This window comes from Sylvia atricapilla, chromosome 18 (genome assembly GCF_009819655.1).
Source record: "Sylvia atricapilla isolate bSylAtr1 chromosome 18, bSylAtr1.pri, whole genome shotgun sequence".
Taxonomy (NCBI): Eukaryota; Metazoa; Chordata; class Aves; order Passeriformes; family Sylviidae; genus Sylvia; species Sylvia atricapilla.
Window position 1 is genome coordinate 8,500,200 of NC_089157.1, and position 25,790 is coordinate 8,525,989.

Below are 25,790 nucleotides of genomic sequence, written 5' to 3' on the forward strand. Positions count from 1 at the left end.
AAGGAGTCCAGCCTGGCATCACGTGGAGGCAGAGCACCAGGAGAGGTCTGTAGTGATGGATTCTGGAAAGGGAATTGTGAGTATAAACGGAGTGGCAGTAAAAATCCTCTCCCAGACTCTGCCCGTGGCAGGGGCTGCCTGCAGTGCCTCTGGGTCAGCCAGGGTTCCTGTCCCCCTCCTGGCAGGAATGCTTGGAGTGTTTGGATGAGTCAGGCTACAAAACAGATCCTCCTGGAGCTTCCCAGAGCCTTCCCTCCATGGACAGAGCTGGGGATTCTCCCCCACCTGCCTGTTTGATCTGCGAGTCTTTATATATGGACTTTCCTCCAGATCTGTGTTGAGATCTTGCTTAATATCCTCTGGGGATCCAAATGGGTTTATATCAAAAAGATACTTCCTCTCATCTCTGTGCTCTTTGATTTCTTTAGAAAACTCGACAAGATAAGAGTTTGATTTGAAAAGTCTGGCTTCTCATTAGAGATGCTGAATGGGCTGTTCCCCAAAGTGTTTCTTCGTGGTTCTGTTTATTTATTATTATTCCACCAACGTGGCCCAGCACAGAGCTCAGCCTGGATTTCCTCTGGATTCCTTTAGAAACTGATGTCATTCTTCCTGCTTTCCCCTTTCCTGGTACCCAGCTGGTTTCACAGGGATTTTACCATCTACAGGTGATGTTGAGTAATTCAATACTTGAGATAATTCAGTTTATACTTTTAGGTTCCTGGACATAGGGTGGGGATGTGGGAACTGGGGGGTCTCTCTGTGTCACCCACAGTGGCTGGGGGTGGCTGCACCAGCTCTGGGCTTCTCATCTTGCTGAAATTGTCTGATCCTATCTTGGATTTTCCTTTCCTTTCCTTTTCTTCTCTTTTTTGGCCAGGTTCCTGTTCGTTGCTTAGATGCTCCAATGTGTTCAGGAGATTTAAAAAGTAAAATACGATGGTGTTGCTTTGCCGTGTGCACCACATGTTCATCGTGGCTGTGAATTTTTGACATATATGTGCCTGTTTTATGTGTCTGAGCCCCACTTTGTTCCAGACACTCTCAGGGACATGTTGCATCAAACTGGCAGCTGCCTCATATAAAGTGGAATAGGAATGAATTCCATTTTATGCTCTTCACTTAAAAGAAAACTTAATGCAGGATTTTTAGTGTTCATCTTTAATGGATTTTCAAGCATCTGAGGAACACCTTGGACTGGGGTGGTTTTAGCCTTTGCCTGTGAGATACTTGCCTCAGTGTGGCTGAACTCCACAGGGAAGCCCAGGGACAGCAGCAAGCTGCTGGTGTCATTCCTCTTGGGTTTTAGTCACTTACTTCTTTGTAAGGCTTCTTACAGTTGAGTTTTTCCCAACTTGGGCATTGCTCCAAAACCCCCTCTCTTGGAATAATTAGCTTGCTTTGATTCCTTTTAATTAAATCATGTGAAGTAGGCTGGCTGTGTGCATGGCAGAGTCCCAGGTTTAATGTCTTCTCTGTGTTTGGAACCTGGGATGCAGATCTGCTCCAAGGGGCAGCTGCACCCTGGGCTTGGGATTTGGATGAGGAAAAAGCATTGCTGAGGGTGAGGGAAAGCAGCAGCTGCTGCACCTCAGAGTTTGGGATCTGCCACAGGATGTGGAGCTGATGGATTCTGCTCTGGGATAACTGGAGTGGGACTGGCCCCTCCAGGAAATCCCACCCAGCCCTGCTCTCTGAGGCTCCACAGAGCAGGAAACATTTGGGAATTGTCCGTGTCCTGCAGATATGGAATCATGGAATTGGCTTGGAGGGGACCTTCCAGACCAGCCAGTCCCAACCCCTTCCACACCTTCCTCTGAACCAGGTGCTCCAGGCTGGCCTTGGACAGTCCCAGGGATGGGGCAGCTGCTCTGGGCAGTAATGGGCACTTCCAGAGGGAACATGGGAACCTCAGACACTGCAGCTGTATTGCCTCAGTTTTATTTCCTTTACCCACCACTTGCAGTGCCTTGTGTGTGCCATTTGCATTTGGGATTCTTTGTCACCCAGAAGCTGTTTAAAAAAACCCAATCTTCAGCCAAATAAAGCTTTTATATCTCATTATAGATTCTGGGTAGGAGCTTCCTTCTTCTGCAAGGAGGTGTAAAAGGCAGTTTGAGTATAAAATCCTGAATGTTGGAGTAGTTTCTTCTGTGGATAAATTTGGAACACGTTCAGTAAGGTATCTTAGGGATAAAAGGGGAGTGACTTCAGGATTTGTTCTGCTGAATGAGAAGAGGATGATGTTGTGAAGAGCAGAGGCTCTGGGTGCCAGCAGAGACACTTGTCATACATTTTTCATACACTTTGTGTCCGCTGCGCCGGGGGTTGGGGTTTTGGTGTGGAATCACTCACACACTGTGCTCTGAGCCTTGTGGAGTGTTCCTGGAACAAAGACTGAGGTCTTGGGCTGCAGGAGAATGAAAGAGGAAGACTTGAATTTTGTAGCTTTGATGAGAAAATGGGTTTATCCTCGTGTTTTCTTAAGGGGGAAAAATCCATCTCCCTGCTGAGAGAACACTGGTGCTCCAGAGTGCCTCTTGCCTGCTGGGCAGTGCCCGTGGTGATGGGAACCTGCCTTCCAGAACTTTCCATTGCCACTGAGAGTTGAGCACCATCAGCAACTTCAGTCCCCTGTTCTGTCACCTCTGGCACTCTGCATTCCTTCCTTTTCACGGGACCTGATCCTGAGCTGAGTTTCCTGCGCTCAGCAGCTGGCAGGGTGAACAGAGCTGAGTTTGGGAGGTGATGACGAGCCAGTTCTGGTGTCTCAGGTGACAGCAAAGCCCTTTGGCACAGCCATGGAGCTGCTGCAGCCCTGGCTCCTCAGGAAAGGGGTCTCTACCTGGGGCTCCTCCTCAGTGTCACACGTGTGTCTTGGCCCCATTAAAAATTAAAGGAAAACCTGTATTTAGTGAGGTTTGCAAAGCAGAGCCATTAATTTAAGCCCAAAATCCCGGGGACTGTGGGAATTTCTGCAGCCAGTCATGCTGACATTCCAGTGGGGAAGGACTTGATGAATCCACTGGAGGGGGTTTTCCCCTCTGGACAGACTCGTGTTGGAGAGGTCACTGCTGTGCCCTGCCAGGCAGTGAACACCTGGCTGCTTTATCTTTCCTTTGAAAGAAGCAAATCCCTTGTGAAGCAAAGGGACAGTGATTTGGGAGGTCATTCTGTGGGGATGTCAGGGGATGATCAGCACCATGGCTTTGGAGTGGCCCCATCTCACTTCCCATTTCAGCATTAAACACAGGTAATGTTCACGGTAAAACCACTTGCTGCTGCCCCCAAACTGGTTTCTTTGCCTGCTTTGGGTGCCAGAGCTCCTTTCTGCTGGGGCTCCTCCCATTTCCTGTAATTTGTCCATTCAGTGTTTTATCAGTGCAGAAGTTTCAACACTGAAGGGTGAGATGTAAGAATTGCGGTCCTGGCTGTCACAAGTTAACAAGAACAAGGTTGGATAAGCCAGTGAGTGTTTCACAGAATTGTGGCAATAAACAAGCAGAGCTTTTAACTTTGCCTGTGTGAGCAGAATGATGAGAACCTCCTGGATCAGGCCACCACGTTATTGCTTTTGACAGGAGTTTTTCAGCGAGGCAGGAGGTGATCAGGAGCTCCCATTCCCACAGAAGAGCAGCTGCCATCCCTGTCAGGGCTCTGTGACAGCTCTGCTGCTCCAGATGCAGCATCCAGGTGAAGGCTGGAGTGTCCTGTCTCCAGCAGGGAGCACAGGCTCCTTGCCAAACGCCAGGAAATGTCTGTCAGCAGCCCCTGATGGAAGGCAGGAGGGCAGCGTGGTGGTCAGGGCCAGCAGTGCTCAGGAGCTGGGCAATGGCTGGTAAAAACAGGGGGGAAACAACCCAAAATCTGGGTGCTGCCAACAGGAGCTGCTGAGGTTAAGCCCCACAGAGCTCTGGGGTTTTGGTTGTGCTCTGTTATCTTTTGCACTCATTAGTGCTGGAAACTGGGAGCTGGAGGGGGAGGAATCAGCACCTTGACGAGGAAGGTGGAGGAATAACGATGGGAGGAAAGAAAAAGACAAAAAAGGCACCTCTTGGGCTGGTGTGTTACTCACATACCTGGTTCTTGTCATATCTGAAACTCCCACCTGAGTCCTGAGCTGGCAGCAGGGCTCAGACTGTGCTTACTCACAGGCTCCCTCCCCTCCTTTCCCTTCCCCTCGTGTTTCTCCAGGCCTAAATGATCTGTTTGCAGTTTGGAAATGGAGATCTACAGACTTTAGTTTTAGAGTCTGAATCCACCTCCATTAACTGGGAGCTGTGTTTAATATTGATGCTCCAGGGACGTGAGGAGGGATGGAAGGAGCCTGTTCTCCTGTGGGGAAAAAAAAAAAAAAAAGCTGAAATTCCCCAGCACTCGAGTTTGGGTGGCTGGTGAAGCTGCCAGCAGCCAGCCTGGGATTTAAGGGGCACATTTTTGCAAATCAGTGTCTTCATCACTACTGTGAGTGCAGAGAGGAGGAGGTGGGGGCTCCGTGGGAAGATTAATGCCGCCTCTTGGCTTTCCTGAGTGCTGAGGTTCCCAGAAAGGATGAGGGTGTCACATCACTGCTTCTTGCTTCATATTTTTCCTCCTTCGGCTTGCTTTTCTTGGGTGTTGCCATCATTAAATGCTTCCATTCATTGTTCCCTCTCCCCTGCTGGCTGGAGACTCTGGCTGTTAATTGAGCAGCACTGTATCTGCTCTTCAGGATTCTCAGATAAACAATTTAAGTCCTTCATCCTCTTTTACTGTGACATTTTAAGACTTTCTCATCTTTGGCTGTCACAGAGAAAAACCTAAAAAGTCCAAATTTCTGCAGCCTTGGTTTGGTTTATAATCAGGCTCCCAATGGCAGCTTTCGGAGAGGTGTGTTTGTCCTGCTCTTAAACTTGGGTCTTTATTTCACTCCATCAGATGGAAGGTTTTTATTGTGATTCTGGGGTTTCAGTCCCTGCAGCTCTGGGGAAGAGAGAAAGAGCCAGGCTTTTGTCTTTCAGGGGACAGTTGAAAGACTTTCTGTTATTATTTGGCCTTCCTTCAAAAAAAATGCACTTTTGAGCGTGACAAACCTGCTCCTACCTGGGTGTCTTGAACTCAGCCAAGTTAAAAGGCATTTGAAGCATTGGGGGTTTTGCCAGTTTGACTTTTCCTCCAATGTGCTCTGAGTTTGCTGCTCGTAGGAGTGGGGTGTCCACAGTCACAGCTGGGGGAATCCATCCCTTTTTCCCCATGGCAAAGGGCAGTTTCCAAGGGCTCTCCATCGCTTTTCCCCCTTTTTACCCAACTGTGTGCATGTCAAATTCCTGGGCCATTTGTGTGCTTTGTCTCAGGAATGGTGTGGACCTTCCTCTTCAAAAGAGGGAATTTGTTCAGCTGGAGGTGTAGAAGGTCTGAATTGGAGGATTAAGTGAGGGGTTACTTTGGAGACTGGCTAATGTTGAAACAGATTTCACCTTTCTAAGGCTTTTTGAATATTAATAATTGAAAAATGAGTGAGCTGGGTGGGAGTTGGGAGCTGTGCTAAACTCCCCCCAGCCTGTGCTGTCTGTGTGTGAGAGTCCCACACAGCACCACAGACACCCTTTGTTTATCCAGCCCCACTGCCAGTGCTTTGTGTTGCAAAATGCAATGTTTTCCCCATGATGCCTTCAGTTTTAGCTCTAATATTATCCACATTCTGTACTGCATTGGTACATAACTCTGGACATCATATAGAGTGTTAGCAAGTTCTCTTCACAGTTTAGACAAAACAATCCTTTTCCAGCCCCAGAACCAAGGACACCACTGCAGCTTCAGGCCCAGAAAGTGCAAACAACAGGGAATTTAGGAGAGCAAACTGGGAGGGTGGGACTGCATCACCTAAAGCTGTAATTGGACAATTAACTTCATTATGGAAATGGACCAAAACTTATAAAAGTGTGACAACTCACGACCAGGTGTCCATCTTGGGTAGAGCCTCAGCTGGGTGCTGATGGAGCCTTGCACTGCCCAAGGTGTGTCCTCTGAAGGCCTTTTCACAAACCCCTACTTTATTCCTGTAGCACCATCCAGCCTCTATTCCAGAGAACCTCTCAGGCCCCAGAGCAGGCAGCTGCTGTGCACAGGGGCTGTGTGCAATGAGCCTGTCCCTGCTGTGTCCCAGGCCAGGTACAAGCAGAGCCTGGACCCCACGGTGGACGAGGTGAAGAAGCTGTGCACGTCGCTGCGCCGCAACGCCAAGGAGGAGCGCGTTCTGTTCCACTACAACGGGCACGGCGTGCCCCGGCCCACGGTCAACGGAGAGATCTGGGTCTTCAACAAGGTGGGTGTGGGTCAGCACAGCCCTGCCACGCCTCTGCTGGCTCTGGGTTGTGGGGTCACAGCCTGCTTTGGGGTTGGAGGGACCTTACAGCCCACTCAGTGCCACCCCTGCCGTGGCAGGGACACCTCCCGCTGTCCCACGCTGCTCCCAGCCCTGTCCAGCCTGGCCTTGGGCACTGCCAGGGGTGCAGGAGCAGCCACAGCTTCTCTGGGCACCCTGTGCCAGGGCCTGCCCACCCTCACTGGGGGGAATTTCTTCCCATTTTCTGCCCTGGTACCCTCTGTACCTTTCTCTTCTCGGTCTGACCCCATTGTCTCCTCACTTACCCGGGTTTAGGATGTGTTCACGGGTGTTTAGTTCCCTCTTTGCATTCTTTGTATTCCCGAGGCTGTCCCTGCCCTGGGGAGCACAAGGGGCTTCTCTCCAGTGCACTGAAGCAATAAATTATTGGCATAGAGATGGCAGGGCAACATGGAAACTCAGAATTGCTCCTGCTCTGACTCACTGTCCAGTGTGGACATACCAAGAGAGCATCAAGACAGTCCCTGGGAACTGGTTAATTTGGCATTTTCTGGCCTTTTGCCACATGTTGAGGCTGCAGTAATATTTTCCATGTATTTGTTGTGAGTGCTGTTGTATCAGTAAGGAGTAATGTTCGACTTTAGCTGCTGTTTCCTGAGCAAATCTCAACGTGGCTTTGAAAGGAGAAAAATCACCGTGCCCCAACTTCAGACACGTTTATTCTGACATTATGAGGAGCTTCTCTGCAAATTTTAAATACCTCGGAGCTGTTCACTAAACAACTGGGGATGGAATCTGTTCACAAGCAGTTTCCAGTGCAGCTGTTGTTGTGTCATTCCCAGGAAGAGGCACAGAGGGCTGGTGGAGCAGTTCTGGGACAGGGACTTCTCCTCATACCCAAGCCAGGGAACAAACTTGGCTTTGGGTGTGTCCAGCCCAGCATCAAAGCATCACCCTGAGCAGCTGTGCTGCAGAGCTCTGCTTTAGCACCCCTCCTTGCTTCAAGCTGCCTCATTTACATCTCATTAGCAAATGGGATGTTTTATGTGACCCCCACAGTAGAGTTGGAACATAAAATTCCTCTGGTTGGAAATACCACAATATTAATCAGAGCTATAATCCCATCTTAGCTGGAGCAAGATGCACTGGAAATATAAAGGTAAAACAATGCCTGCCCATAAAACGTCGTTGATGAGATGTGTCAGAGCAGGTTTTTTATGTGGAACTTCCTGGGGTTGGAATGTGCTTCACGTGAGTGGTGACCTTAAGAAAGGCTGTGCTGACGATGGGCTGTTCGTGCCTCATTCCACCCTGCAGTGATTTGCAGAGCTCCAGCCCCCTAAAACTTCAGCTTTTATCAACAGTTTTCCCTATTCATTTTCATGAAACAACCCAAACTGTTATATATGGGCCAAACTGGCTTTGGAAATGCCTCAGCCCTCCCTGCCTTACGTAACACATGGTTTATGAGACCTCCTGTCTTTATTGACGCTGATACGTGTCCTTGAAAATTTGATTTTTGTAAAAAGTTTACTGGTTTTATTACAGCTATTTTAAGTCTCTTGAATTTAAATGAGAGTTATGATCCCATCCATCATCCTGCTGATGTTAATAGGAACATCACAGCTTTTCCTGAGGATTTTGGGCTGAGCTGAGGGTTGGAGGAACACCAGGTTGCCCTCTGCCTGCAGCTGAGAAGGATCCTGCTGGCAGCCACTGGGTATTTGGTGGTGGCTCTTTGCAGGCAGGAATCTGTGGCTTATATTTTCAGCTCACTTGGTTCAGGATTGGCTCCTCAGAGCTGGTTTTAAATGGCTGATTTTTATCCTCTTGCCTCCAGTTATTTGGGGGCGTTCATTAAGACGGAAGACAAGGAACAAGATCCTTCTTATTTACAGAAAAGGAACTGTGGGCACTTCACTCTGTTGAAGGCAGCTTTGTTGGTTTTAATTTTAATGGATAATTTGGAAAGTTGCACAGAAGCTAAAGCTGTAATAAAATTATGAAGCATCTCGTTAGGCTCAGGCGGGGTAACGCTGATGGGCTGCAGGGGCTTAATTATCCATCCTGATTTATTGATGGGGTTTTCAGTTTAAGATGTTTGATGTTAAATTAAAGACAGCTGGTTTGCATCCTTTATCAGTGTTGCAGAAATTCGGGCTAAAATTGGACTATTAAATGCTGTTTGGAGTTGTTAGCACATATCAGAGCTCTAAATATCTGATACTGAAAACTCTTGGCAAAGTTTTGGGCTTTTTGTTTTTAGAGTTGGATGGTTCAAATAATTCCACGATAAAATCTGCTCGTCGCTTGCGTTGACTTGGGTTCACATCCTCATTTTTGGTAGATGCTGACTGAGATCTGCATTCATTAATCAGTTCAATGTAGGTTTTTATTTTGAGGTTTCAGTGTTTTGTGGGTGTATTTTATGACCATGGAAGCATGGTTGCTTCCATGCCCCGTGGTGACTGGAGTGGTGCTTTTCTCCTGCAGAACTACACCCAGTACATCCCCCTGTCCATCTATGACCTGCAGACATGGATGGGGAGCCCTTCCATCTTCGTCTACGACTGCTCCAATGCCGGCCTGATTGTCAAGTCCTTCAAGCAATTTGCACTACAGAGAGAGCAGGAGCTGGAGGTGAGGGCTCAGGCTGCAGGGCTCTGCTGGGGTTTACTGAGCACAGATGAAGTTTAAGCTTGCCTTGCTGTATACACTGAAAAATGTGTTTAAAACTGTGTTGGAAGGCAAATTAATTTGCAAATAACTTTGCCACTCTGATCTTTCTGGTTCAGTTTGCTATCCCATTAAACTTGGAATGATTTTTAATACAAGCGCTAATTAAATGTTAATGTTAATCGAATCAATTTGGGCCCTAATGGTCTTCTCTGCTGAGATGAATGCTGAGGTGAACAAGACATCATTATTTTGGTTGCAGAACTCTGGTATCTGGGGCTGGATTTCGATGCAGTTGTGGTTTTGTGCTGTTGAAGTGAATGCGAAAATGTGAGACAACAAAAACCTGATCCACACAGGAATTGTCCTGGTGGTTCCAGTTCTGCAGAGTGTGGAATGTGTTCCCAATGAAAAGCTGTCTTTGGTTGCAAATGGAATTAGTAATAAATTTACTGAAGCAAATCTGAAATGCAAAGTGGAAGGGAAGAAGTTGGAATGTTGTGTGCAGCCTCCCCTCGCTGCCTGTGGCTCACAGGGGAAGGTCTGTAAAGGTTCACTGCTCACACTTCCAGGACACTGGATTAGAAACCCCAGAACTTCAAGGAAGGAATATTAATTAATCAGGCAACTGAGTGTCACAAATACAACCTCCAAACAGATGTTAAGTGTCCCTGCCTGTCAGTCCTTTCCTCTGGAATTCCAGTTTTTGGAGATGCTTTAGTGGGGGCTCCTTGGCAGGTGGAAATTCCATTGTACTGAAGGAGACAATCTGATAACCTGGGATATGCAGATCATTACATTATTCCTTCTCTTCCATAAAATAATTCCATCTTTTGTAACAATAAAAAACTTCCCATAGTCTGTGGCTGAACGTGAAACTGCCTGACAGGGATCAATAGAATTGGTAGTAGATGCCTTTTGAAGTCAGAGAAAAGTGGTCAGAATGTCCTTCCCCAAGTTTCCCTGTCAGCCTGGGACTTCCACTGGGATATTTTTTTGGCCTTTCTCCTTTGATTATACAATGCTCTCTTCAGCATTTTCCTTTTGGTTTCTCATTCTGTTCCCAAGCAGGTTGAACAGGTCTGAATTCACCTTCCCTTTCCCTGCTTTCTTCACCAATTTCCTTTTCCCCTTGGCTTGTGCTGAGCACCAGAAGGACTTGGAGCAGGAAAACATTTGTGCAGGAAAACCTCTGCAAGTCCAGCCAAGGGAGAAGGATGAGCACAAGTGATAAAGTCTTTATTTCAACAAACACTCAATTCCATCTTCTTTGGGATTGTGCATCTCGTGGAATATGTGAGGTTACATAGGACAGCTGCTTTAGTGTTGCTGCTCTTGCAGCACAGGTTAACACTACCAGTTAATTTGGTTATGGAAATACTTGCAGGGTTATGTGTCAGCTTTTCATTCTGTCCTTAGATTTCATTAACTCCTGGTGCCTGACTGAGGTTCCTGCTCGTGGGGAATAGAAAAAAAGCAGAGCCTTGCTCACAGAGAGAGCAGAGTGCTCACGGCGTCATGAGAGCGTGGAGGGGAATTCATTTGGAAAATTATAAATTATCCATTTGTTCAAATTCATGAAAAGTGAAGCAAAGCTGCAACTGGTGCACCAGAGGGGCTGCCAGAGTGATCAGGATAATTGTTCCCCATTTCCCTGCAAGGAGATCAGAGGAGTTTGCTTTTCCCTTAATCTGCCAGGGGGATTTTCACCTTCTGATTCCATATCTTGCCCTAATGAAAAAAATGCAAAATGTTGGAAAGAAGCTTTCATGGCTGAATTTTCCTTTGTTTACCTGGTTCAGAAAGGTGCTGGGAAGATTATTTAAGTTTTCACTCCCTGAATTATTAGTCTCAAAGGTCATATTCTTAGTCAAAATCTTAAATAGCAGAATTCCCTGTGCTTTTGGAAAACAGGAATGTTGGTCTTTAGGGCATTTTTACTTTATAGACTGAAGTTTGGTCTACAGGGTGTTTCTAGACTGACTCTGGACTTAGCAGTCCAGTGCTGTTAATTAGATGTGGGTTTAAGCTGTGGCTTTGGTGCTGCCAAAGTCACCAAGAGCTCCAAGCCCAAAGCTCTAGAGAGCACTGGCAGCTCTCCCTGCGTCATTCCCTGACCTTCCCCCTGGGGAATTCCCTTGTTCTCTGCAGGTAGCTGCCATCAACCCCAACCACCCCCTTGCCCAGATGCCTCTGCCCCCCTCCATGAAGAACTGCATCCAGCTGGCAGCCTGTGAGGCCAACGAGCTGCTGCCCATGATCCCAGACCTGCCTGCCGACCTCTTCACCTCCTGCCTCACCACCCCCATCAAGATTGCTCTGCGCTGGTGAGTGAGACCCCCCTGCCCGGGCACTGCCAGGGTTTGGGGTCCCAAATGCTGCCCCTGACCCACTGCTGCCCTGCAGAATTGAGTAGCAGGGCTCTGAACTGGGCACTGGGGACAGCAGCTTATTAACGAGAGCTAGAAAGGTGAAAATACTGTTATCTTCTACTTATTGCGTTTTAGTTTCCAGCTCAATATCTAGGTTTGCTCAGATTAAGGGATTTACTGTTCTGGGAATTAAATATCTGCTTCCTCAGAGAGCAGGAATGGTACATAGTGCAATACAACTTTCTGTAAACTGTCCTTTGCACAAATCACATTCCAAATATTGCAGTTGCTGTAAATAATGCAGTAGCTTTAAACAGTGCTGGAGTGATAAAACGGGGAAAGATGCTCTGGAATGACAGCCCAAGTTAATTAGGCAGGAAGTTGAAAAAGGCTGCTCCAGAGTGCAGGAGCTTTCCAGGAGCAGTGTTTTACCCAACACCAGGGACCTGGAGCCCCCAGAGCTCAGAGGTCCATTCCCAGAGGCTCTTCCAGCTGCTCCTCTCAAGTTTGTGCCTGGTCCAGAATGGAAGCACTTCAGGGCATTTGCTGGACAGGGTTTGAACAGGCAGAAGCCCATGGACACTGCAGGTGGTGGTGAGAAATTGTCACCACAGCTCCAGGAGTTACTCACTGCCCTTTGGAGATATTTAAATCTTTAAACTCTATCTGTTTCACATTAGCAGCAAACTGAGCAAGGTTCTGTGGCCAGGCTTTGGTTTGGCTACGTGAAGTTCTGTAGGAGAGGCTTTTAGGTGGGTTTTGTTTGTTAGATATGCTAAGAAAGGTTTTTTTTCAGATACTGTGATCTGTTGAGGAATTTTCTCTTCCTCATCTCCATGGGAACGTGGCTGAGGGGGTGAGCAGGGCAGGTTCTCCACAGGCTACACCTGCACGAGCATGAAAGATTCTCTGAGCTGTGTCTCAGGGTGTTTGACAGGAAAGGTGTTTGTAAAACTGCTCAGGGGAAGGGTTTAACCACCTCAGCCTCAGCTGGCTGATGCTGGAAGGTGCCATGGGAGCTCCTGGAGAGTGAGGAATTTCCTCCTGCTTCCAATCCAATGATTGTGTGGTGTTCAGTGCACGCTGAGGAATTTCATTGTCTGATGAAGGTTATGCTCCTTTTGTGTTCCCAGTTGACTGGCATTGTTGCAGGTGTGGTTTTATCTAGGCAATCCTGTAAATAATAACTGCTGCTGTGGATCATTGGGTTTTACTGATGTTAAACACAACAAATGCAAAACCAGACCCTCTGCTGCATTCTACGAGTTTGATCCAAGCTGTGTTGATGTCCTAAAGCTCTTAACTAAAATCAGAGATAAACACAGAGACCTTTGCCATTAAAACTTGTTTTCCTTCATCTCCTTTTCCTTTTCCTAAAGGAACCCAGAACCCCAGGAAACTGCTTTTGAAACACATTTGTGCACTTCCAGACTGGCACTCTAATGAGGTTTCATATATGGAATTTATGGGCAAATGAAAGTTTGAATAAACGTTTATCCATCCCATTTTGTTCTCTGTAGTGAAGTCACTGAAGGACAAAATCCCTCATCGGCTGAGGCTGCAGCTGCAGCCACATCTGTCTAATTTCAGGAGAAGTGAAATTGCTGCTGGGAGGAGAAGCCCAGGCCAGCCAAGCCCTGGGGATGTGGGACGTGGAACTCCTGGTGGCAGCCTGCACTTCCAGGACCCCGGAGTGTGACTTGGCTGCTGATTGTCCCTGTGTGTGGAGGCTGCTGGGGGCTGACGTGGCCAGGGAGATGCTGTAGCTATATAAAGCTGTGTGTGAGGCAGCCCAGGCGTGGGGAGCTGAGGCTGCAGGGGTTGTTAATCCTGACGGATCGCGCTGTCGGGAGGCAGGCGTGGACCTCGAGGAGCTGGGAGCGTTTGGAGCCCGGCTTTACGCAGATGCCCAAAGCACAGGCAGCTCCCTGGGAAGCTGTGCTCAGGGCTGACTCATGTGCCTGCCTTCCCATCACTCCTGCAAGGCACAAACGAGCTGCAGCCGCACACCCGGAGTTGGCCTCAGCTGACTTCGGGGCCCTGTGGCTTGGAGCTGTGAAGTGCCGTCCATAAAGAGGGGTAGGGATCCTGAAAAGGGCTGGAAAACCCCCAAACAGCAGGGAGCAGAACGCTGGGGAGCTGCTGAGCCTGGGGAGTTTGAGATGTGCAGGTTGTGCTCCAGAAGGCACAGCCAGCATGGGAAGGGAAAGGACCAGAGCTGTGCCTGCTGATGTTCTGTTTGAAGTATTTTGTGGGGTTTTCCCTAATGAGTTTTTTATTGTGTTTCTGCCTGAGGTTTTGGGGTTAACTCAGCCAATCCTCTGTCCCACATTGGTTTAGACCACGTTGAGTTTCAAAATGTTCCCATGATGCTGAGTACCATTTCCTGCCTTTCTGGGTTTGGGTTGGGAGGCACCTGAGAGCCCATCCATTGTCACCCCCTGCCATGGGCAGGGACACTTTTTCCTGTCCCAGGGTGCTCCAGGTCCTGTCCAACCTGGTCTTTGAGGTCTTCCTTTGATGTTCTCTAATCTGGGAATATTAGCACCTTCCACCATCCCGGGTTGCTCTGAGCTGGCCTGGGACACTTGCAGGGACAGAGGCAGCAGATGTCACTGTGCAGAGCTGTGCTGCTCCCAGGCACCATCAGAAGGGTTAAACTCTGCAGCCTCATCCCAGGGACCTGGCTCTGCCAGGCTGAGTCTGCCTGGGGCTCTTTAGGAGGGAATTTCCCTGCGTGGTTCTGTAATGCACTGTCGTAAGAATTTTATATTTCAGCAGATTGCACAGGGATCCCACTGCAGGTTCCTGGGTTCTTTATGACTTCTCTTTCTGCTGGATGACGCAGGCATCAGGAAAGCAGCCTGGGGACTGTGAGCTTTGTCCCAGTCCTGGGCTCCAATGGATGCCCTTCAGGCTGGGGATGCCACAGGAGAACTGGAGTGCTCCTCGAGATCTCACAAATGTGTTCTGCATGTCTTGTCTTTAATAAGTCATTGTTGTCCCCTTTTATCTAGGGAAAAGCCTTTTGGACATGGGTATGTGGCTCTGGTGAGGAGAGATGTGGGATTGCTGAGCAGCTGAGCCCTTGGTGTCCCCAGGACTCTGTGCAGTGTTGGGGCAAATGGCAGCTGAGATTCACTGAGGGCTAAATTCCTCCTTAAACAGCAGAGTGGGTTCCTGAGGGACTGGGGCAGTGGGCTGGGAATGCAGCACTGTCACAGGAAATCGTTCCAGCCTGGATTTGCTGGGTTTCCACCCCGGAGCTGTGTTCCCACTGCTGCTCTGTGCTCCCGGGAGGCAGCGTCCCCCCTTCCCACACACTCCTGCTTTAGCAGCTTTGGGGATTTTCCAGGCACTGCTGACAGGACTCGGCGTTTTCCAGGGCTGCTGTTCCTGGAGTAGTGGGATTTGTAAGGCTGAGGAAATGGAGTCAGCAGTTTTTTTAATTAAACAACGGAGGTGTCTGAACCTGACGCATTCCTCCTGTCCCCTCCCTTCTGCCTTCCCTGCCTGCAGTGCCAGCTCTCCCAGGGAAGCCCAGCCAAGGCTGATCATTATTCCAGCAGCATTATCCTCCCTGCTCTGTGCTGCTGCTCCCCAGAGGCTGTGCTGGATGCTGGGAGCCCTTTCCCCCCCCGTGCTGTGTTGGAACACTTGTCACCCTGACAGTTACAATGGCCCAGTTTTGACACCTGACGATGGAAATCGCCCCAGAATTGCCAGAGTGACAAATGCTGAGCTCCTCGTTTGGCTCTGATCATGCTGTGCTCAAGTTTCCTACCCAAACACCATTTTAAAAGCAGAAACAGTGCAATAAAGAGCCCTCCTTCTGCATCCTCTCCACTGAGCCTCGTCATTAAACACTCAATTAGTGTGTTCTATTTTACTGTCTCTCCCCAGGTTCTGCATGCAGAAGAGTGTCAGGCTGGTGCCAGGAGTCACGCTGGATTTAATAGAGAAGTAAGTCAAATTTTCTATGTACTGGTGTGTCCTGAAAGGGGTCAGGAGAACAGAAGTCTGCACATAAGAAGTGTAAATTCTTAACGGGGAGGTGTTCCCTGGTGTTCAGTGAGGCGTGCGTGGTGTGGAGGAGTGGAGCTGCCAATGGCACCTTATCAGTAGTGGCGTGAGATCACATCAGCTCCAATTTCCTGTGCCATTTTTGCATATTTTTCAGTCAGCTGAGGTTCAGAAAGCCTCCTGGTGCTGCCAGCCCTTCCACACAGGTGTGTTGGGCTAGCCAGGCTCATCAGCAGTGTTAGGGTTTTTAATTGTGCTCATTTTATGGGGGAAAAGTTGATTGTCTCCTCTCAGCTGGGGAGAGTGAGTGACAATTTGTATTGTCAGACATACTCATTGAACCAAAGTACAAATACAGGTTACAACTGACAGAGCAGAGACAAACCCTGTCTCTAGAAGTGTCAGAGTGGTTTTCAGGGAAAGGATTCACCAGTGGGTGTTGATCCTCTGAAAGCTCTGGGGAAAATGTGCTGGGGTTTAGATTTGGGTTTCTTGTGGCCTTGAGGAGATGGGAAGGAAAGCTCCCTGGGGCTGAGCTGTGCCTGAGTGCCAGAAGTGTGCACAGGTTTGGGGACGAGGAGGAGCTGAGGCCACCTCAGGGCACTGCATAAAGAATGACTGTGCTATGTTAATTAATTAACAATTGCTACAAGAGTGTCTCTAATCAAAGACGTGGTGAGGTCGCTGAAGGTCTGAGCCAGGCAGCTCTGACTCAGCCTCACAGAGCACTTGGAGGATGTTAAATCCTCTTTGAATAAAGGTTTCTTGGCAGAAATAGAGGTTTGTTCAGGCTCTTGGTCTGTGCTGTGCCACAGCACACGTGTGTGTGTTGCAGGCTTCTCCAGGGGAAGGGTGCCAGCAGCATCTTCCTATGGGTATCAAATATTTAAACCTCATCATCTTCATCTGCTCCTCAGACCAATTATAAAAAACACAGTTTTTATTACAGTCTCGAGACCGACCTGGAATAATTCTTGGATTGCCTATGTGTATATTGTAATTTATAATTCAGTTGTCTTCACAATTGGGGAAGGAGTTTATATTGCAATTAAGCTGCAGACTTTGAGGCTAAATGAAGCTGCACCTTCTTTGAAGGGCTCAGATTTCCAATTATCCAGGCTCAGCCCATGTCCTGGTGAGGGAACGTGTGGTGGGTCCTGATGTGCATTTACATCACAGAGCTTCTGAGATGAGGCCAAAACAATCCCTTAGCTTAGAAATAGAGATCTTTGCTGGAGCCAGACAGAAAAATATAAAGGAGTTTTGGTGGAGTGTTGGGAATTTGGGAACTTCTGGCTGCCACCTCATGAGACCTTTTGTTGGCAGCATCTCTGTCCATGTTCCTCCTGCCTTGAGGGGACTTTTCTGTTTGATCCCATGACTTCAGATCATCTTTGCTGGAGGTGTGGCTGCTGAGTGACATGAACTGGGCTTTGTTCTGCTTCTCAAAAAGTCTGGAAAAAAAACCTGAGGAATGGTTTATGGGAATGAGTCCATGGTAATGGGAATCCAAAACTGGGTACCAGGAGTTTGGGATGTACAAGGATGCTTTAATCTGTGTTGCTGCATTGGGCTCCCTCTTTCAAAATCCCACTCTCAGGGGGCCAGGAGTGGTATATGGCATTCCTGAGATTTTCAGTTTGGCTCCATTGTGCAGAAGGAGGGAATTCTAAACAAAAATCCCCTGGGAAGGCAAAAACAAACCAAAAAGCCTTGAGAGCTGTTCCTGCTGTGGCAGTCTGAGGAAATGGCTGTGTCTGGGCCCCCAGCTCAGTGTCACTGTCCCTGGAGAGGAGCCTGGTCCCTCTGGTCCCTCGTGTCAGGGCTGGTGACAAAGGGCCCCTCTGAGTGTCACCAGGAGTCCCTGGTGTGGCTGCTCCAGGCTGTCGTGCACCAGCACCACATCCATAAAAGTCACCAGAAATAACAAATGTGAGACTAAAATTGATGTTTGTTTCCACTTGAAGCATTATCAAATGTCAGGGGCTGGAAATTGCTCATGTTTTAATGTCTGTTTATTATTTATAGTGGAAGATGAAAATTCATGGTTTACCTTTGCACCTGGGTTTGGCAGCTTTCAGCCCCTTGATTTTCTTGCAGAGAAGTCAGTCGAGGTTGTCAGAGGTGATTTCTGTGTCTCAGTGGGTGCTCCTGGCTCTGGTGTCAGGGGCTGCTGTGGCTCAGAGCCCTGGGGACCTCTCCCAGCCCTGCAGGAGCTGTGTGCTCAGCAGGATGTCACCATCAGGAGTTTCCCTCCTGCCCTCACTCGGGTTTGCTGTGCTGGAGTGGCTCCTTTGTCACCGCTGTCAGCAGGGCTCAGGCAGTGCAGGCACAGCCTGTTGTGACTGCAGAGTGAGGCTCCTGCTCCCAGGGATGGTTTTCATGGCAACGCTGTGCTCACATCCTCCTTCTGGAGAGGCTCTGCAGCTCCAGCCCAGAGCTTCCAACCTTTGTCTTCCTCAGAGTTTGCCCAGGTTTGGCAGCCCTGGGGTTTGCTGCTGGGCACATCCCTGAGCACAGGAGCCCTGTGGGTGCTCACTGAGCAGCTCTTGCCAGCCCAGGAGGTTTCACACAGAACCTCTGAGGGTGGAAGTGGCCTCTGAGATCACCAGGTCCCAGCTGATCCCCACCTTGTCCCCAGCCCAGAGCTCTGAGTGCCACATCCAGGGACACCTCCCAGAGATGGGGACCCCAGACCTCCCTGGGCAGCTCCTGCCAATGCCTGGCCACCCTTCCCATGGAGAAACTCCTGCTGCTGACTAAAACCTGCTGTGACAGTTGCCATCCCACGGTGTAAGCTGTGTCTGCCTGCCTGGGGAAGCTCAGCAAGGATCCCCTTGGTTCCCAAGGAAGCCCCTCTGGCTTGGGGAGCTGCAGAGGGTGTTCTGCAATGCAAATATTGACAGAGAATCCTCAGCAGAGCCTCTGTGGCCTCGTGTTCCCTGCGCTCGCTCCGGGGGATCCATTAGCAAACACTGCTTCAGAGATGTGTATTTTTCCTCTGATACCAAGACAGACAGGAATTTTTCATAAGATGTTAATTTCTGGGTGGTTTAGAGCTGTATTTATACACAGGAATGGTGCTGCTGCGGGTGGCAGAGGAGTGAGGGGCCACAGAAAGGCTTCCTCTGTTGGTCCTGATACTTCTGATATTTAAAAACTTGTCACAGAAAGGAAATGGGGTTAAATTAGGATTAAATCCACAGGATGTCCTAGCAGGTTGCTGCCTGTTTCTGAAACTTCCTCATCCTATTGCTGAAAGTTTCTCCCGAGGAGAAAGGCAAAATAATGGGGGTCTTATGAAGGGTTTTATTTCCCCCTCTTGTAGGATTCCTGGGAGGCTGAACGACAGGAGAACTCCCCTGGGAGAGCTGAACTGGATCTTCACAGCCATCACTGACACCATTGCCTGGAACGTGCTGCCCAGAGGTGAGGAAGGCAGGGGAGGGGTCAGATCAATGAGACACTGAAAGGAGGAGAAAATTAAACCCTGAAACTGGAAGAGCAGATCAGGATGGAGCTGAAAGCTAGTTTGATTTTTATTTGTTGTTTTTTTGCCAGAGCATTGCAGATCATTAGAACCCAGAAGGGGTTTTTGTGTGCTAACACAATTGTCGTGGCTTGAATAATTCTCTTTCTTACTGTATTTGTATAGAGCAATCTGTTTTCTTCCAGCCTTGGTTAGTAGCATGAATAAAGGCTTTTTTTCCTGTCTTTGCTGGTAAGGCAGTTTTGTTTCCCAGGAGTAACTTCATCCCTCATTTCTCTACCCCTGTTGTGCTCTGAATTGGTACTTCTGGAGCACAAGCAGCCAAATTTGTAAACAGTTCTCCAGCCCTGCTCTTCCTAATGCTCACATGGCATCACTTCTTCTGTGCCCTGTAGAAGAGAGCACATTTGCTATCTTTCAGGATTCATTTTGGCTTCTCATCAAACTGCCAGTTAACAGATGGATAGTTCTTGATTAAACAGTACACAGAGGTCCTGTTCCCCCTCAGTAAATTTCCAAAAACTTAGTCAGGATGAGCCGAAATGAAACAGCAAAAGGGGGATTTGATCCAGAAAAGGCAAAAAAGAACCCGAGGTAGAAAGTATTAGATTGTGTTAACACAGAATGGATCAGCCACGGTGCTCTGAGGGGGCTCTGAAAGGGAATTTCCCTTTGCTGGCTGTCACCACATCCCTGCAGAACTGCTGGAACAAACCCTTACCACGGTTTTACAGCTGAAACCCTTTTGGCTTGTTAGCTGAGGTGCTGAAACGTGCTTCTAGTGACTTGTGCTCTCTCCTGGCAGATCTTTTCCAGAAGCTCTTCCGACAGGACCTGCTGGTGGCCAGCCTGTTCCGGAACTTTCTGCTGGCAGAGAGGATCATGAGGTCCTACAACTGCACCCCCGTGAGCAGCCCCCGCCTGCCCCCCACCTACATGCACGCCATGTGGTGAGTGCTGCAGCCCCTGCCCTGCTGGGAGGGTGGGCAGGAGTTCCCCCTGGCACAGGTCATTCCATGGGTGATTCCAGGGCTGTCCTGTACCCCTGGCAGTGTCCCCAGGGTGGGCAGGAGTTCCTCCTAGCACAGGTGATTCCATGGGTGTCCCATGGCTGTCCTGCACCCCAGGAGTGTCCCCAGGGTGGGCAGGAGTTCCCCCTGGCACAGGTCATTCCATGGGTGTCCCATGGCTGTCCTGCACCCCAGGAGTGTCCCCAGGGTGGGCAGGAGTTCCCCCTGGCACAGGTCATTCCATGGGTGTCCCATGGCTGTCCTGCACCCCAGGAGTGTCCCCAGGGGCTGGAGCAGCCTGGGATGGTGACACATGTCCCAGGTGACCCCAACCCATTTTCCCCAGAGCTTTCAGAGGAGGCAACACCCAGCGGTGAATCCTTTCTCTGAAAACCACTCTGGCACCTCTGAGAGACAGGGTTTGTCTCTGCTCTCATTGTAATTTTTATTTTGGTCCAATGAGTATGTCTGAAATGCAGCTTTATACAAATTGTCACTCGCTCTCCTCAGCTGAGAGGAGACAATCAATTTTTCCCCTATAAAATTAGCACAATTAAAAACCCTTAACACTGCTGATGATTCCACTTGGATCTCTGCAGTGCTTCCCTGGTTCAGTCAGTGGATCAGGAGTGGAACAGCTTGTGGCAGCCTAATACCCATCTCCAAAGCTGCTTCTGCTCTGGGCATTCATAATTATCCTGTAATTCTGTGGTGCAGGAGCTTCAGACCAGCCCTGTCATCTTTCCCTCCAAATACCAAAGAAATGGGTCACCTCTGCCTTTGTTTTCCCAAGGCAAAGCTGGTCCCCAGGGCTGGGAGGAGCAGAGGGCCTGAGGGGAACATCCTTCATTTGTGCTGCTGAAGTAGAAGAAATTCCTGCTGTCGAGTTCCTCTGCTTCTACTGTTGCTTTTAAGATGATTAATGGAAATGGGGGTGGCACAGTTATCAAGAAGCTCTTAAATGTAGTCCTGCCTTTCAAACCAATGTCCCACGAACAATTGTAGTAAAAATAATAATAATAACAGTAACAACAAAATTTCCTGCTTTTATTTTCTTACTCACTGTGATGAACAGAGCAGCACCAAATTGGGCCAAGTAGAGAGGGGGGCAGTGACACTGAGGGGACTCCTGGGGGACAGAGCAGAGCCCTGCCAAAGGCTGAGGGAGTGACAGCTAAAGGCAGCTGAGGGGGCTCAGCCTGCCTGCATTTCCAGAACCTTTTTAATGGGTTTCCTCCACAGGAATGTGGAGGAAGGTGAACATAGAGGGTGCTGATGAATGAGTGCAGCACTGAGGAGCTCAGGTTCCCAGAGGGAGGTGACCCTGCCCTGCAGGGGTGGGATGAGCTGAACTTTAGGTCCCTTCCAACCAGACATTCCACGGTTCCATGGTGTGGTTTCTGCAGGGGATGGAGCCCCAGGAGCCTTTGCAGGTGCAGGCAAACACTGAGGAGGCAAACACAAAGCTGCTTTAATGATTGAACATGCTGGAGGAAACTGGGGAGCCTTTAGCTGGAGCTGCAGTTGGGGCAGCTGAACATTCTGAGTGCTGGCAAGCAATGACCCTGAGTGCTTTGGAGCAGCAGCCTCTGAGGAAAACTGCTTTAGGCTGCTGGGAGTGGGGTGAGCTGGTTTGTCAGTGTCACAGGGGCTGGGACACCTGTGAGGGCAGAGCAGGAAAAGTCCCCTGTGATGACTCTGAGCTGCTGCTGCACAGAGCTGTGGCAGAGCTCCAGCCATCAGCTGCACTTTGCAAGTGCAGGAGGGTAGGATACGGTGTTGCAGGAGTTTCAGAATTAAACCAGTAAATTTCTGGAGTTATTTATAGCTGGGTTTTTTTTGCCAGCGTATTAAAAATCTATATTTTCTGTTCCTTATAGGGACATAATTCCTTCTTATTGCCAGCCTATTAAAAGCCTGTGTTTCTGGTTTCCTATGGGAACATGACTTGACTTGGAGCTGGTGTTGCCATCCATGGATTGAGCCACAGGAATAACTCTGGAAACTCCTGGATCCCATTTTTTATCTCTCTCACACTCACATGGCAGCACAATAGGGTCTAGAAACACATTTTCTTTGCTCATATTGTGCTTCTGTAGCACAGTGGTGCAGGAAATTCCTTTGGGAATTTACAGGCCCCTCAGAGCACAGGAGCATTGCTGCTGCTCTTTAGGGTTTACCAGAAGAAATTCCTTAGGAACAGGCACACAAAGAGCTCTTTTCCACGTGAATCCTAAACACTGGTGAGGTAGAGAGCAAGGGAACAGGGAACTGACACACTTTATTCAGTGCCCTCCAAAAAACGTGCAGTTTGCAGCAAATCCAGCAAAGGGAAAAATTCCACTTTTGTCCAGGGGGGCTCAGTGCGTTATTAGGAGCTCTCAGTAAAGACAGATTTAGAAAGTAATTTAGGGCTCGTTTAAATATTTTCTAAAAATAATCAACTTGTCTATCACCTTTCACTCAGGAATTTCTAATGGATCCCTGATCTGAAACCTGCAGACCCATTTTACAGTTTGGATGAGCTGGGTGATGAGATGAGGGCAGGGAAGTTGGCCACAGGGTGCTGGAAAGGATGAAACTCCAGCCACGGGGTTGTGGGGCTTTGTGAAGCCAAGGCCTGTGGCTCTGGCTGATCCAGCAGAGTTTTCTGATGGGTGTTTGATCCAGCCTTTTCCCAGGTTTTTGATCCCCAGGCAGTGTTTTGGCTGCCATGACAAGATCTGCACGTGGTGGGAACAGCACTTGAAACAGTCCCTTACACTGGAGCATGAATTTTTATCTCCTGGATGATTCCCACTGCCCCTTCTGGGGCACAGAATCAACCTCTGCTCTCTGTGTTCTCTGCCCACCCACATCTCTGCCCAAGTCACTCTGGGGTGGCTCCTGAGCTGGGGATGTGGCACAGGTGTCACACAAGTGCTGAGGCTGCTGGAGGTAGGAGCTGCTCTGCCTTTTTAAAAGTTAACCTTTCAAGTTGATGTTCAGGCTGATTTATCTGGGAGATCAGAGTATCCTTTTTAGCTGGAACTTGAGGAAGAGTGAGAATTTCCATTTTTGGGGGGGATATTTGAGCCACGAGCTGTCAGTCTCCTCCCTTCACCCAGATGGGCAATGTGCTTTGGAGTCAGGAGAGCTGATCTCTGTGGCTGTGCCCCCTTGGACACAATCTGACACGTTACTTCTGGTTTTCCCACTTTTATTGGCTTCCTGAGTTTTGGCTGCTCAGTCCCTCGCCCTGGGGCAGGGGCTGGCTGTGTTTGTGTGGTGCCTCTCACTGCAGGGGCTTGGCTGCTGCAGGCAGTGCTCTAATACAGGATTAATATTAACATTAATATTAATATCCATTGATTGGCTGTGCTGTTCAGCTGCGAGTGGCTCTGTCTATTGTGCATGAGCACAGAGCTCTGTCAGCACCTTGATCTCTGCTGTGATGGATTAGGGTTTGTGCATTACTGCTGGTGCCAGCTGCTTTTATTCATGGCCTTTGAAAAGACCTAATAATGTGTTTGGAAATATTTCCTAACACAGGTCATATATTAAGCCCCAAGTGCCTTAATTATGCTTTGGAAGAGCTACAACCCATCCCTAATAGAAACACCGTGGTGTGTTTGCAGGCCATGAAATTTGGGTTGAAAGGAGTCATAATGTACTGCAAATACAACGAGCTGGAGATTGGGGCTGGAAACAAAACCATAATGCAGCAAAGCCAATTACAGGTGGGAGGGTGCAGGATGGATCAGGGCTGCTCAGCCATCCCTCAGGGAAATGAGTTCGCACCCAAACACTCCACGGCTCTGCAAGAAGCAAGTGATTGTTTGAAGAGGTATTTGGGGCTGTTTGACGTTTGAAGGATTAGATTAGTTCAGATTACAGTGTAACCAGATATTTTTTGTGTCTATATGTTAGTCTTTACATCTCCAAGTCCCATTATCGGACTACGGAGACTTTGACGTGGGACAGAAATAGCAAAGCCTGTGCTCTAAGTTGTGGCTGGAGCAGGGGGATGTGCTGGGAGAAGAAAAGGATTTCAGACTCGTGCCAAATATTCATAGCAATAACTAGTTTTTAAAAATAGCTGTGTCTGAGCAGCTCCCCAGCTGTGCCCTAAAGCAGCTTAAGGAGGTGACAGGGTCGCTGCCACACAGGTGGACTGGGGCTGTTGTCACACAGGGCATGGCTGGCACTGGAGTGGCAGGACAAATGTGGGATGTCTCTAACAGACTCCATGAGCTCAGAACTATTTGATGGGTTCAGAAGGAGGAGCTGGCCCGGGGCTGCAGGAGGCAGGAACTCTCCTGTTCCCTGGTACCTGTGTGGTGCCAGGTAATATCCACAGTTCCCAAAGGAAAAGAGAACATAGAGAACGTTAAAAGACGTCAAGAATACATTATTAAGAAAAAAAAAAAAAAAAAAAGAACACAGTTAAAAGCATTAGACATTGAGTCAGCCCCGAAAATTTGAGTGTAAGAACATCAGCCTCCACGAGCTGCCAGCTAATGGGTACCCGTGGGTGCAGACAGACACTGGGCTGAGTTTCTGCTCTCTGAGTGTTTCTGGGGGTTTCCATTGCCTGGCAGTTTGTGGGTTTGGGCAGTGAACCAGTCCCTGAGCAGAGCTGGGACTCTGCCTTCTGTTCTTTGCTTGAAGTCCAAACTTTGCAGCACCTCTGGGAATCAAAGAGGCAGCTGATGAGTTTATGTTAAATTATTAAACATTTGACCAATCCTAGTGTAGTGAAAGGCTGTTGGACTGAGGTGGGGTTCCCTCCACGGACCATTCCTGTTGTGCTGCTGCCTTGGCTTTGGGATAAGCAAAATCACTTTTTTTAAACTGAGTCAATCTTTCTGCTAAGGAAAGCTTTTAACTTTGTGCGATTAGTTCAAGGTAGTATTAAAAAAATGCTCTTTAACATTTTCTTTCATAGCATAACTCCATTGAAGCACTGGGGTGTGTCACAGGGGTGTTTCACTGTGTCACCCTGTCAGGCTGGAGTTATTGGAGGACAGCAGTGAGGAGGGAGCAAAGAAAGATGCTGAGCCCTTTGTGTCCCAAATGCAGTGCAAACAAATCTTGCAGAGCACTTTGCCGACAGCAATCTCTGCTGAGGGGGTGCACTGATCTCTGGCTTTCATAAATCACTGGTGGGATGCAGCACCTCCCATTCTGGTTCCCTGCTGCTCCCAAATTTATCTCTTGTTTGTGTGATGGGAGTTCAGGCAGCACATCCATGGTGTGCCCACCTTTCCCGTTCCCTTTGGGATATTAAAGCTGTCAATCACTGCTCCTCCTCCTCCCAGCCATCACTGTCACCAGCCCTGTGACAGTGTTTGCCCTTCCCCTCTCCTCCCCACCCTCCAGGGTTTAGTCCTTTCCTATTCGTTTATGGCTTGGTTTGAATCCTGTAATTGTTGTACCACGTGTTTAATGCCATTGTCTGTTCAGCCAGCACAGTGAGTAACCTGTGTGTAACCTGTGTGTAACCTGGGTGTAACCCTGAGGAGGGAGCAGCTGTTCCAGTGGTTGCAAGTAGAGTTGGTTTACTTTGTTTGCTGGTGTCCCATTGGCAGGGAGGATTTGTGTTTTCCACAGACAGAGCAGAAGCAGCATTTTGGGTGGTTTGGAAGGGCTGGAGAATCATTTCAGGGCTGGTTTGGAATGGTTGGAGAAGCATTTGAAATATTTGACTTGAGCAGAGTCTCTTCCACAGCTGACATCCATCAACAGCCCTTGGTTGTGGAGAGCAGGAAGGTTGAGGTTTCAAGCTGGTGGTTTTGTTTTGGAGGGTTGAGAGGGTTGGCAGAGGTTTGAGTGGTTTGGGTAACGTGACTCCAGTGGTTTCCAACAGCCTGTTTTCAGAAGCGTCAAAAAAGAGATTTCATTTTAATCTACTC

At 48.7% G+C, this 25,790-nt stretch overlaps 1 protein-coding gene across 2 annotated transcripts in view; it reads left to right on the forward strand.

Moving 5' to 3' along the window:
* The window catches only part of RPTOR (regulatory associated protein of MTOR complex 1), a 96,054-nt gene that overhangs the window by 20,236 nt on the left and 50,028 nt on the right, over positions 1-25,790 (forward strand). For both annotated transcript variants that reach the window (XM_066332277.1, XM_066332278.1), the window contains exons 4-9: positions 6,146-6,304; positions 8,819-8,965; positions 11,153-11,328; positions 15,277-15,336; positions 18,725-18,825; positions 19,692-19,836. In XM_066332277.1, coding sequence (XP_066188374.1) covers positions 6,146-6,304; positions 8,819-8,965; positions 11,153-11,328; positions 15,277-15,336; positions 18,725-18,825; positions 19,692-19,836 — 788 coding nt within the window. The remainder of the gene's footprint in view (positions 1-6,145; positions 6,305-8,818; positions 8,966-11,152; positions 11,329-15,276; positions 15,337-18,724; positions 18,826-19,691; positions 19,837-25,790) is intronic.